Source organism: Heteronotia binoei, chromosome 18, assembly GCF_032191835.1.
Source record: "Heteronotia binoei isolate CCM8104 ecotype False Entrance Well chromosome 18, APGP_CSIRO_Hbin_v1, whole genome shotgun sequence".
In the NCBI taxonomy this organism is placed as follows: Eukaryota; Metazoa; Chordata; class Lepidosauria; order Squamata; family Gekkonidae; genus Heteronotia; species Heteronotia binoei.
Window position 1 is genome coordinate 13966330 of NC_083240.1, and position 13625 is coordinate 13979954.

The following is a 13625-nucleotide window of genomic DNA, read 5'->3' on the forward strand; positions in this document are numbered from 1 at the left end:
CATGAAGGAGTTATACATGAAGGAGTATTCTGTGATTGTGTTTCTGACTTATCTTGCACTCCATTAAAAAAAAATCCCAAAACTAATTAAAACTTGCTTTTGGGGGGATTTTTTTTTTTTTAAATGTTGTTTTAAACATTTACTTTTTATTTCCAGTTTTTGACACTGTTACCTTTTAATGGTGCTTGTGGTTTTTTATACTGCTTGATGCTGTTCTTACATCTTAAATTTATTTCCTCCTTGAAGAGAATGAAGGAAAGGTTTGTTTGTTTGTTTTTACACTGACCTTTTGGGAAAAATTTAAGAATCACGTGATGCATTCATCAGCACCTTCAACCAAAATTGCCTTCCTTTCCAGCTTTTTGAGGGCTTTTGTTTTCTTTTAAACTTTACAATTAGCTTTGGACAGAATAATCTTTTTTTCTTTCTCCAGGATTATAAACCAAAGTCTAAGAACAGGTTCATATCTAAGAACGACCAGAATGTGCACAGAAGCATCAAAGCACGCGTTCCTTATCTTTACAAAAAACAAAACAAAGGAGGGATGTTTTTTGCAGGGCAGAAACAGAATATAAATCAATGAACTCTGCATCCAGAGACCTCCCGTTTGAGTCTCATTCTCAGTTTTTTAAGGTCATTACTGTCTGGGTCAATGACCAGGCCATATTCTGTGGCTGCCCAGGCTTCTTCAAACAGGGACATTTCAAAACTGGATTGTGCCGTTCGTAAGAATGCTTTGGACAGTGCATCCCTGTTGGGACCAGCCGCAATGCTAGTCAGAGCCAACGTCTGTTCCAGCTGAAGGGCTTTTATGTACTGCTTCACTGCCTCTTTCTCCTTGGAAACGGCCAAGAGCATGTGCCCCTGGGAGCAGAAGTCCTCCACTTTTGTCCTCAGGCCATTGGTGCTGTGGTTTTGGATCACCTTGTCCATGTCCTTCAAAGCCCTTTGGAAGTCCTTCAGATGACCTAGGCATGAGGCTCGCTGGCGAAGGTACCGGGGGTTGCTGTTGCTTGCCAAGATGGCCAGCGAGTAATAGCCAATAGCTTTCCCATGACAATCCTCCTTCACCAGCACGTTCCCCTCTTTGGCAGAGACCTATGGAGAGAAAGCCTGTTACAGATCCCAGTTCTAAAGCAAGCTTCCCCTGGAAGGATTTCTCCTCTCCCATTCCATTATTGCACTGCTTCAGAATTTGACTCTGTAATTGCATTCTCCTCCAGAGTTCCATTTTAACTAGCTGAGTTTCTAAAATCAGTTCCAAAATTTGAAGCAGGCGCAGCTTGCCAACAGCGTTCAGTTTCTTTGGCGCCCTTGCATCAATTCCCCCCTTGTGGAAATGGACACATGCATGTTGGTGAAACATGCAAAAAAAGCAATCTCAGTGTGATCATATATATGACTCCACATAGATTTTTTTTGCAGTTTTTCTACTTGCATAATGGTAGAACCAGGGCTTTTTTTGAGCAGGAATGCAGTTCCGGCTGGCTTGGCATCAGAGGGTGTGGCCTAGTATGAAAATGAGTTTCTGCTGGGCCTTTTCTACAAAAAATGCCCTTTGTGAAACATGGCAATGCCAGGGGGCGTGGCCTAATATGAAAATGAGTTGCTGCTGGCCTTTTTCTACAAAAAAAAAAAGCCTCGGGTAGAACACAATACATCTTTATAAACTGCACAATCGCTTTTTCAGAATGTTGTCTCAATCAGCCATGATTTGAAGGCACTTTCCTTCACCAGGAGAAGCCAGAACTCTTGAGAAACACATCTTTGAAGTTTTTGCCTCCCATGCCCATGAGGGAGTGGCGTTACCCAGGGGTCATTTTGTAAAAAAAGGTGCTGGAGCTCATTAGCACATGCATAACTTATTTGCATCTGCCACACACCCCTGACCTAACCGGAAGGTGTACTAAATTACATCAACTCAGCATCTACCTTAAAATGCTTCTTCAATTAGAATTGTCCTAATCAAACCTTACTCCCATCATACCTTCTCCTATGTGGCCACAGTGGCATGATGAAGATTTCCATCTGTCTGCTTTATGTTTTGGATATTTTCCCATTTTTTTTTGTGGGGAAAAATATTAGAAAGTTTGTCAGATCTTAAGAGTTCAGCAAAATTCGCACAGCAAATCCATTTGAACAATGGATTTGAGAAGCAAGCATTTTAGGGCGGTAGGTGGGTGGGTTAGAAAGAAAGAGCACAATGAAATTTAGAGGTTCCAGAGCTCTGATCCTATGAATTCCTGCCCAAAAGGAGGCTTGGTGTCACCAACCTTAGTTATATTTTATGGGAGAAATTTGAAAACAGTTAAGGATTCTTAAAAATAAATAATCACGGGATCAAGTTACACAAGAGAGACAAAATCAGGACATGGCTTTGCATGCTAAAACATCAAGTATAGGAAATTCAAAACTCTCCACCTGGCACCTGCGCAGCGATCACCTTGCTGAGTTTTGAGTGCTAGGTAAAAAATATTGCAGTTAATCTTGGCATTCTGCCAGTTAGATTATCAACGGACTGATTGCTGTTTTTGCAGCTCCTGTTTTTCCAGGGATCGTAATTTGGTGTTATTTTATAAGTGCTTGCTTCATTCATTAGAGGTGCAGTAAGCCACCTCTGTGACTTTGAGTGGGTTGTATATGCACATTTTATATACACTAAGGCATCAGTTCTGTTTTGAAACAAGACCAGGTGATTTAGAATTACAGTATTTTTTGCACCATAAGACTCACTTTCCCCCCCAAAAAAAGTGGAGGGAAAAGTGTGTGCGTCTTAAGGAGCGAATACTGCAAAAAATTCACACAAATGCCTCTAAATTCACACAAACGTCTCTAAAAACTAGGTGCGTCTTATGTTCAGGTGCGTCTTATGGAGCGAAAAATACGGTACACATTCTAGTGAAAGTTTCTCCAAATCTGAACCTGAGAAGCACCCCTACTGAGCCAATGGGTTGCTCTCCTTCCCTCAGAAGTTGGTTCTTCTGTTTAACTTTCAAGATTCTTTGAGAAAACAGAAACAGGCAGCAATGTACTCAGACAACGATGCCTGTCTGCTCTTGATTTTTCGGGAATGATGAGGGGTGGTGATGAAAATAGGTTTCTCTTCCCCTTTTTTTTATACTGTGTGAAGGTGATTACAAAGCACAGGTTTTATTATGCACTTTGCATCCAAATAGGTATTGTAAGGAAGCACTTGATTCCCCCTCTCCCACGAATCCAAAAAGAAAGGCTGCCTTCTGTTCTATTGAACCCTGCCAAATCAGCTTCAGTACCTAAGAAGCAGCCGCTCTGTTTCAGTTTGCAGGCGGCTGCAGTGGTTTGTCAGTAGACAAGTCAACAGATGATACATCAACACAGTCATCTGGATGACAAATTCCAGAGGGATAGCTAAGTTAGCCAGTTGAGCAAAACACACTAAAAGTCCAATGGCACCTTGTGTGTGTGTGTGTGTGAAGTACCATCAAGATGCTGTTCACCTATGGCCACCCTATGAATGAATGACCTCCATCCCATCCCATCCCATTCCCCCCCTCTCGGTTTTTTTGTGTATTTTAGGGGTGTGTGTGAGTGTGTATCTGCACCTGGAAGTAGGCTTGCCAATCCCCAGGTCCCAGCAAGGGTTCTTCTGCTTTCCCAGGCTCATTCCTGCCCCTAGTCAGCTGGCCAGCGGGGGAGGGGGGAAGCCCCGCCCCCAGAGGACCATGTGCCTTTGCACCTCCGAAGGCTTCAGTCTCCGATTGTAAGTAAGTAAGTAAGGCTTCCTCTTGGGATGGTGTGTCTGTGTTACTTTGAAGAAGTTGGCAGCAACTCGTGAGTAGAGAGGCCAATTCCCTGCTTCAGACTTGCCAGAAATGGGGGGAGGGAGGGGGGGGAGGGAAACGTCTGCTGAGCACTTCATTATTCCCTATGTGGAGATCGATTCTCATAGGGTATAATGGGGAATTGATCTGGAGGTTTCGGGGGCTCTGGGGGAGCTGTTTTTTGAGGTAGAGGCACCACATTTTCAGTATAGTATCTAGTGCCTCTCCCCAGAGTACCCCCCAAGTTTCAAAACGATTGGACCAGGGGGTCCAATTCTATGAGCCCCAAAAGAAGGTGCCCCTATCCTTCATCATTTCCTATGGAAGGAAGACATTTAAAAAGGTGTGCTGTCCCTTTAAATGTGATGGCCAGAACTCTCTTGGAGTTCAATTATGCTTGTCACACCCTTGTTCCTGGCTCCCTTCCAATGTCTCCTGGCTCCACCCCCAAAGTCCCCAGATATTTCTTGAATTGGACTTGGCAACCCTACCCGGAAGTCATATTGACCTCTCGTGACTCACCCCTACTGGGGACCTGGAGGACCTTCCTTCCTTCCTTCCTTCCTTCCTTCCTTCCTTCCTTCCTTCCTTCCTTCCTTCCTTCCTTCCTTCCTTCCTTCCTTCCTTCTCTCCAACATCTGACATTTACTCTATGCGACTCTTACACTGAACAAGTTTGGCCAACCCTGCTCTGACTGGATCCCACATTTACTAGGGTTGCCAACCACTAGGTGGCGGCTGGAGATCTCCTGCTGTTATTGTTCACCTTGAGAAAATGGCTGCTTTGCAAGGGGGACTCCACGGCATGACACCCCCCTGAAGTTCCTCCCCTCCCCTAACCCCTCTCTTTTCAGGCTCCACCCCCCAAAATCTCCAGGCATTTCCCAACCTGGAGCTGGCTAGACTGAAGTTGGAAGGAGTCAGGGCAGGGATGGGGAAGTGCAGGAGGAAGGTGAGATGGCCGTGGTGGGGAAGGGGAAGGCCCTCCGCTTAGCATCGCCTCATTATAGAGTGGGTGATAAAAAGAAAAACAACATCACCTGCACCATTCAAGAGAGAACCAGAGTATGTTTCCCTCCACCCTTCCGTTCCAGTTTGTGAAGGTCAATTAGGGAACTCTATTAGAACATGGAGACACTAATGGATTTTTCATTACTGCTTCTTTACTGTCCATAAATGAAGCGGTGCTTTTACCGCCCTGTTGCAGAGTAGAAGGCTTTGCACTTTAAACACAGCCCCCAGAAAAAGCAAGGTCCCCAGAAAGACCATTTTTTTAGCATAATGGGAGGTTTTCAGAGCTGCAACAGGAGCCTTTCCTTCGCTGAAGAGTCTGAAATGAGCTCTGCTGGACCAAATAAATGGTGTAGTGGTTACAGCACAGGATTAGGATCCCGGAGACCAGGTTTGAATCCCTGTTCTTCCCTGGACACTTGGTAGGCTCCTCTCCTAATATCTGTGTGATTTAGTCTGGTCCTATTGTGTGGAGCTAGGGTTGCCAGACCCCCAACTGAGGGCAGGGTAGGCTCTGCTTTTGTGGGATTGCTTCCCCCATCACCAGCCAGCTGACCAGCAGGGGGATATCCCACCCCCAACTGACCCCCAAGGTGATGTGATAGCATCACCCGTAAGTGGATTCATCACGTTGCCAATGTCACGCAATGACACTCTTGTTTTGGGCCAAAATTCTATGGTAAAATCGGCAACAAACCATAGAGTTTTGGCCAAAAACTAGCAATCAATCAATCAATCAATCAATCACACCTTTATTGGCATAACCAAAAGAGATATACAGAGACTTGTCAGCCAAACAATAGTCAAATATGTCGGTTCAAAGCATAAAAGGCTAAAATAAGATTAAAAATCACAATAAAACCTGCTTAGAATAATTTTTGACGATTTCAGCCAAGAATTTGGCAACAGCTCTTGTGATATCAGTTATGTTGTCATTTAGCAGGAAATGGCAGTCATTCCTGTTTTCTTGATTATAGGATGGTAAGGCAAAACTATCTAACAGAACCTTCCAGTGATTAGTATACAGTTGGCAGTTCAATATTTCTCATAGGGTATAATGGGGAATTGATCTGGAGATTTCGGGGGCTCTGGGGGAGCTGTTTTTTGAGGTAGAGGCACCATATTTTCAGTGTAGTATCTAGTGCCTCCCCCCAAAGTACCCCCCAAGTTTCAAAACGATTGGATAAGGGGGTCCAGTTCTATGAGCCCCAAAAGATAGAATGGAATCAGGCGAGCTTGACCCGCATAGACAATGTCTCTCGCTAAAGGGGACTTAAAGAAATCTCCCATAGAGAACATTGGAGGGAAATGCATTCATCCTAGCCATCATAAAAGCTCTCCGATGTTGCAGCCAAAAACTAGCACATCACCCCCAATGTTGGCGATGTGATGATGTCACTACTGAGCGACTTCTGAGTGATGTGTGATGTCATCGCACCACATGTGCCTCGCATGCATAGCAGAAATCCTGGAGAGGACCAAGGATTCCCCCTCACTGGCTGCCAGGTAGGACCTGGAAGCTCTAGGTGGAGATGTTATTTCACTTTCCAGTTTTTTAAAAAATCGTGTGTGTGCCTGGAAGTCATGGCAACTTCTGGTGACCCCTACTGGGCCGTTTCAGTTTCTAGTTTGGTATGTTAGCTGAAGTTGTTGGTTGTTTGAGTTGTCTCTTTGCAAATAAATGGCTGATGCTTTCAGCCCGCTTGTCTCTGCTGAATGTACCTGAGAATGGGTACCTGACTGGGTCCTCTAACCTGGGAATCCACAGCCAAAGGGGGAGCATTACAACAGGGATTTTTTTTTGGGGGGGGGGACACAAAACAACAGAGATGAGAAATTTGAAACCACCCCTAGAATGATACCCCAAAAACAGATTCTGTCCTTCATATGTAAGGATCACTGGAGTATCTGTTTCTATCCATGATGGCTAATGTTCTACTGAAAACATGAGCGGTATGTACAAAGGCCTCTGGTTTTAACTCCTCTACCTCTGCCTCTTTTATTTAGAGAGCAAATTTTAGTTGTATTTCAGCATCCTTTGCTGCAGGTCACACCCCTGTACTATATTTACACCGGAGCCTGCAAGAACTAAATTATAGACTTTTTCTTTCTTCTCGTTTGGCATTAAAAACACTCTGCACACAAAAAAAGGATGCAAGCTGCCTAGGCTTTAGGTTATTCTAAAGAAATGGCACAGAACCCATTTTGGTTCTTAAGCATCTGCGGCAGAGTAATTAGCATTCCTGTCGCGTCTCCGCTTGTACAGAAAGACGTGGGAATAAAACGGGCAAGGTGGCCTCAACAGTGTTGCATAACCAAGAATGATGTAGTGTCCCACTCAGCCCTGGAGCAAGCTGCTTTACTTCCTTTTCTCTTGGGTTGCCTGCTTTTCCTCCTCACTCAGCTGCGGTGCATTTAAGAGCTTCAAAACAAGCAGCAAACGTGGCCAGTGAAACTTTTGCACATGTTTGTCTTTGAGTCAGGAGGGGCTTCCCCTGCTAACTTCTTCGGTGTGGTGGTTAAGTGTGCGGACTCTGGGAGAACCGGGTTTGATCCCCCCCTCCTCCACTTGCAGCTGCTGGAATGGCCTTGGGTCAGCCATAGCTCTGGCAGAGGTTGTCCTTGAAAGGGCAGCTTCTGTGAGAGCTCTCTCAGCCCCACCCACCTCACAGGGTGTCTGTTGTGGGTGGGGGAGGGAAGGTAAAGGAGATTGTGACCACTCTGAGATTCTGATTCAGAGAGAAGGGCACGGTATAAATCTGCAGTCTTTTTCTTGTGTGGGCCCATGGAAACGCAACCCATAAAAGAGGACAGCTCTTCTGTTAAGGAAGTTCCCTTCTCCCTTATCCTCTCTCATGCAACCCCCCTTAGCTAGATTTGCCAATCCCCAGTTGGGGGCGGGGGATCCCCCAGTTTGGAGGCCCTCCCTCCACTTTAGGGGTATCAGAAATTGAGGGGGGGGAATGGCTGCTGGGTGCTCCATTTTACCCTATAGAGACTGGTTTCCATAAGGTACAATGGAGAATCAATCCATGGGTATAGGGGACTCTGTGGGCTGTTTTTTGAGGCAGAGGCACCAGGTTTTCAGCACAGCATCTGGTGCCTCTCCTCAAAACACCCCCCTCCCCCCAAGTTTCAAAAGGATTGGACCAGGGGATCCAATTCTACGAGCCCCAAAAGAAGGTGCTTCTATCCTTCATTATTTCCAGTGGAGGGAAGGCATTTAAAAGGACTGCTGTCCCTTTAAATGTGATGGCCAGAACTCCCTTTGTGCTTGTCACACCCTTGCTCCTGGCTCCACATCCAACATACCCGGGTATTTTTTGAGTTGGACCTGGCAACTCTACCCTTAGCTGCTCTCATGAGGGTTTGGAAATCTGGAGCTTTGCTCACTAGGGTTTTCTTTTCAGGGGTAATCCCAAAATGTAGATGGCTGGAACGGGTCCAGAGGAGGGCAATGAAGATGGTGAGGGGTCTGGAGACCAGGTCCTATGAAGAAAGATTGAAGGAGCTGGGCATGTTTAGCCTGGAGAGGAGGCGGTTAAGAGGTGATATGATCACCATCTTCAGGTACTTGAAGGGCTGTTTATAGAGGATGGTGTTGAACTGTTTTCTGTGGCCCTAGAAGGCAGGAACAGAACCAATGGGTTGAAATTAAATTAAAAGAGTTTCTGACTCCATATTAGGAAGAACTTCCTGACCGTTAGAGCAGTTCCTCAGTGAAACAGCCTTCCTCGGGAGGCGGTGGGCTCTCCTTCCTTGGAGGTTTTTAAACAGAGGCTAGATGGCCATCTGACAGCAATGAGGATCCTGTGAATTTAGGGGGAGGTGTTTGTGAGTTTCCTGCCTTGTGCAGGGGGTTGGACTAGATGACCTTGGAGGTCCCTTCCAACTCTATGATTCTATGATCTATTTTTTTTTGGGGGGGGGAGAAAAATGTGCCTTAATAAGTTGTGGCTTAATTCACACAGTGCAACCCAATGAGTCCCCTGCCCTCCCTGGTCTACATCCCCAAACCTCCTGGAATTTCCCAACCTGGATCTGGCAATCCTGCCCTGCCCCCCATCCCTTACCATTGGCCGGGGGGGAACCTGACAACCTTAAATTGTGTTTTGGGGAGAACTCCAGTCTCCACCAGGAGGTTGGCAACCTTAGGCTAAATTCTTCTCCTGCAATGAGAAGTCACTTCTTTGAAATTCTAAACCTGGGGTGGGGTGCGGACCCTGCCAAACTAGTGCTGAATCCTTAGGAAAAGGTCACAGAAGCATCTCACATTTAAACCAGCATTCGTAAAGAAGGTTTGAACTTGGCTCTCATCTTGTAGCTGCCAGCCAAGGAGAGAAATAAAATAACCCTCCTCCTTTTACAGTGTCTGCTGATCCACTGCAGCATAAATTAGCTCCTGAAATGTCAGGACGGCTTGAGAGATGCCAACATCAAATTCCGTTTGTTTATTGACAGCTTCAGGAAATAAACAGAGATTTGTGGTCAGCAGACAGCAGAAAGGCTGAGACTTCTCCAAACCCTCATCCTTTGAGTATAGACAAAGGACTCGCTGCTGCAGCAGAATTTCACCCCAAATGAAATTTCAAGGCAAATACGGCACTCAGGACAAGCGATTCCTTTTTGATGAGCGGGATTGGTTTCATTTTCCCCCAACAGTTTCAGTTCTCTGCTTTTCGTTTTGCTGTTTGTTTACTAGATGTCCACACTAAGGGTGTTTTCGCACTCACGTTTTACTGGCGCCACGACCCTCCTGACGCCGGCGAATCTGCATGGATTTCGCACCAGAAGCGCCGGCACACCCAGAAGCGCCGGCTACTTCCGTCGCTAAGCCAGCGCAAACGTTTTCCTGCATCTTTGCGATTTCCGTTTGCGCTGGCTTAGCGACGGAAGTAGCCGGCGCTTCTGGGTGCGCCGGCGCTTCTGGTGCGAAATCCATGCAGATTCGCCGGCGTCAGGAGGGTCGTGGCGCCAGTAAAACGTGAGTGCGAAAACGGCCTAAGTATGCACATTGCACTGTTTTTATAGGGCGTATACCAGACGTGGCCAAACTTGCTTAATATAAGAGCCACATAGAATAAATGTCAGATGTTTGAGAGCCACAAGACAGACGGACAGAAGGAAGGAAGGAAGGAAGGCAAATAGATGGGGGAGAGAGGAGAGAGGGAGAGGTGGAAAGAAAGCAACTTTAACTTTGAATGCTTTCTCCAAGCCACCAACTGGTTTGGCTTGGAGAAGTGATTTAAAAAGACAGATGCCTTCTGCAAGCTGGCCAATGGGGTGATGGGAGTTTTGAGAGCCACCCAATGTATGAAAGACCCACATGTGGCTCCCGAGCCACAGTTTGACCACCCCTGGTATATACAATATATCTCATGCATATGTATAATGCATAGCATTAATTTATTGATGCATGAGTAGCGAAGAAAACATTGGGAAATACCTGGAGATTTGGGGGGTGGAGCCTGGGGGGCAGGGTTTGAAAAGGGGAGGGACCTTAGAATATAATGCCCCAGAATCCACCCTCCAAAGCAGCTATTTTCTCCAGAACTGATCTTGGTCATCTGAAGGTCAACTGTAATAGTGGGAGGTCTTCTCATAAGAAAAAATGTGCCCAGATTTAGGACATTCATCCTTTAAAAAAAAGGCCACAAACCTAGAGAAATGCTATCAGAGTTGGAGCCTTCTGCACTAAGGGTACATATGCAAGTGCCATCAAGTTGCAATATTGACCCCAGAAAGGGGCTTTCAAGAAGCAGAGGTGGTTTTGCCATTGTCTTCCTCTCCATAGTGACCCTGGAATTCATTGGTGGTCTCCCAGTGGAAACAGAATCATAGAGTTGGAAGGGACCTCCAGGGTCATCTAGTCCAACCCCCTGCACAAGGCAGGAAACTCACACATACCTACCCCTAAACTCACAGGATCTTCATAGCTGTCAGATGGTCATCTAGCCTCCAAGGAAGGAGAGCCCACCGCCTCCCGAGGAAGCCTGTTCCACTGAGGAACCGCTCTAACGGTCAGGAAGTTCTTCCTAACGTTGAGCCGGAAAATCTTTTGATTTAATTTCAACCCATTGGTTCTGTTCCTGCCTTCTGGGGCCACAGAAAACAATCCCACACCATCCTCTATATGACAGCCCTTCAAGTACTTGGGTGATCCTATCACCTCTCAGCCACCTCCTCTCCAGGCTACATGCCCAGCTAAAGATGCCAGCCTCCAAGTGGAACCTAAGGATCCCTTGGAATTACTCAACTCCAGACAACAGGCTATACCGCGCTGCATTCCTTCCAAGTATAAGGGCAATCATGGGGTTTTTTTTGTAGCAGGGACTCCTTTGCATATTAGGCCACACACCCGTGATGTAGCCAATCCTCCAAGAGTTTACAGGGCTTTTAGTAGAGGGTAAGCTTCAGCAGGATTGGCTGCATATGAGGGGTGTGGCCTAATATGCAAATGAGTCCCTGCTATAAACACCCCCCCCCCCCGAGGGCAGTGGTTTAAAAAGTGCCTAGAAACTTAGTGGGTCACACAGAGAAAGGGGGGGGGGGAATGGCATTGAGGACCACAGTTACCGTAGCCTGAAAAAGTTAATTCATCTTCCCCACTTGCAAAGGTGTAGGTTCCCCCTGGTGTATGCTAGAACTGGACTTCTGCACCCTTCCTTTCTCCTCCCCACTCCATCCCTAATTGCAAGTCTAGCTTGCTCCAGCTTCAAGCAGCCTTCCCATCTGCTAAGCAAACTGGGCCAACGAGCTGCTAAGAGCCTTTGGCTCAGGAGAGAGAGAGAAAAAAATTCTTGCTTATCCGCATAAGGAGTCAATTTGTCCTCTGGAGAAGCGCTCTCGATTGTCCTTTTATCTCCCACATAAAAGTCAGCGATTGGCAATTAGTTCTTAAAACCGTTCAGCTCCCCTCTCTCAGCAGAGAGAGATATATCCCACCCCCCTCCTCATGCCTTATCTATAGTAGAGAGGTTCTTTGTTGCAGGGATTGGTAAATTAATACTTGCTTACTTAATGCCCTCCCGCTGGCTTGGCGGGGCGCATACAAAGCCATCCTCTCCCAGTCGCATTTATTTATTTAGCATATCAGCACATAGCCTTTTTTTAAGTGCAGTAATGGACCTTCCAGGCTGAAAGCAAAGAATATACAAACACAATAACAACAAAATAAAACGCGAGAAGAGTCATTTGTAAATGGGAAACAGGAGACTGGGAACGACAGCAAAATTCTCAACGGTTTTACCCAAAGGACACAGAAGGAGCTCTGCTCAATCAAACCAGAAGTCCATCTAGTCCAGCATCTAGGTAGGGTTACCAGCTCTGGGTTGTTGAAATAGCTAGAGATTGGGGGGGGGGGGATTTGGGGGCAGGTTTGGGGCATAACGCCATACATAATGCCATAATGCCAACATAATGCCTATGTTGTGAGCCGCCCTGAGCCTGCTTCGGCGTGCAGGGCGGGATACAAATTAAAAATTATTATTATTATAGAGTCCAACTTCCAAAGCTGCCATTTTCCCCAGGTAAACCGATCTCTGTTGTCTGGAGATCGACTGTAATAGCAGGAGATCTCCAGTCAACACCTGGAGGCTGGCAACCCTACCAGCATTCTGTTTCCAACAGCGGGCAGTCGGATACTGAAGAGAAGCCCACAAACAAAGCATGAAGGCAGAAGCTCATCCCCAATAACTGGTAGCTGCAGATGGACTTGTGCCTCTAATCATTAAGGTTTCATTTATGATGCCCAACACTGATAGACCAACCATCGGTGAATTTTGAATATGAGTGTAAGAAGAGCTCTGCTGAATCTGACCAAGGGTCCTTCTGGTCATTTGCAACAGTGGCTGCAAGGAAGAAAGTTGTTCCTCCCTCATGTGGCTTTCCCTGATGGGTCAAATAGTGTCCCCCTGAGAGTACTTTGGACCAGGATAATAGTGTGTATGTGTGTGGGGGTGGGGGGAGGCTGAACCGCTTCTCCACATGTGACACAGCTGTGGTTTCAATCAGGCACCAAATGCATGGGAACGGAGGAGAATTGCCAACTCAGGTTTGACAGTTACATTGTGGGGAGTGTTCCCTCTAAGCTGAGTTAGTGTGAGGCCTCCAGCTCACACATTTTCATCTTAGCTCAGGAGAGCTGGCCCCAGAGCACACTAATTGATGGAGTAGCTCCCAACTTTAATTCCAGCAGCTTTAATGCCAGAATTTCTCCCAACTTTAATGCCAGAATTTTTGCTCACTAGACTCCATGGCTTAGAGGGAACACTGATTGGGGGGAGGGCGGGGACATGGACCCAAACTGTGTACTCAGTAATGTGTTGATGCACTAAGGACGCCAACCTCCAGGTGCAGCCTGGGGATCCCCTGGAATTACATCCCCAAATCTCTAGAAGTTTCCCAATCTAGAGCTGGCAACCCTATAAATGGACTATGGCACATGAGGTGTGACCCTTTGGCTCGGGAGCATTCTCTAGTGAATATGAGAATTAGCTGGACACATTTCCATGCATGCCTCAACCCAGCGTTTCCTGTTGTGAAGAGGGAGTGAGAGGATGAATCATACCTGTGCAAGGCTTTGCCGCTGCTTGGTGTCTAAGAAGTTCATGAGGAAAGGTAGCTCATCGTAGTCCTTTGCAGCTAAACTGGCCAAAATATGAGCTGCCGTGTAGATGTTTCTCTTCTTGACCTGCAGAATGCCAAACCGAGAGTTGACTGAATCATCAGGTGCGGTCTGGCCAAAGGATCCTTGGAGGTGAGCGAGGGCCTCTTTGTGTCTCCCTGAAAGTCAAATCGAATACAGCGGTTAAC

At 46.5% G+C, this 13625-nt stretch overlaps 1 protein-coding gene across 1 annotated transcript in view; it reads right to left on the reverse strand.

Annotated features, from left to right (window-relative positions):
- Nucleotides 1–570: 570 nt before the first annotated feature.
- Nucleotides 571–13625, reverse strand: part of TTC34 (tetratricopeptide repeat domain 34) — a 36789-nt gene continuing 23734 nt past the window's right edge. Inside the window, exons 6-7 of the mRNA XM_060259145.1 lie at nucleotides 13381–13595; nucleotides 571–1098 (exon numbers count right to left, since the gene is read on the reverse strand). Coding sequence (XP_060115128.1) covers nucleotides 577–1098; nucleotides 13381–13595 — 737 coding nt within the window. The 3' untranslated portion in view covers nucleotides 571–576. The remainder of the gene's footprint in view (nucleotides 1099–13380; nucleotides 13596–13625) is intronic.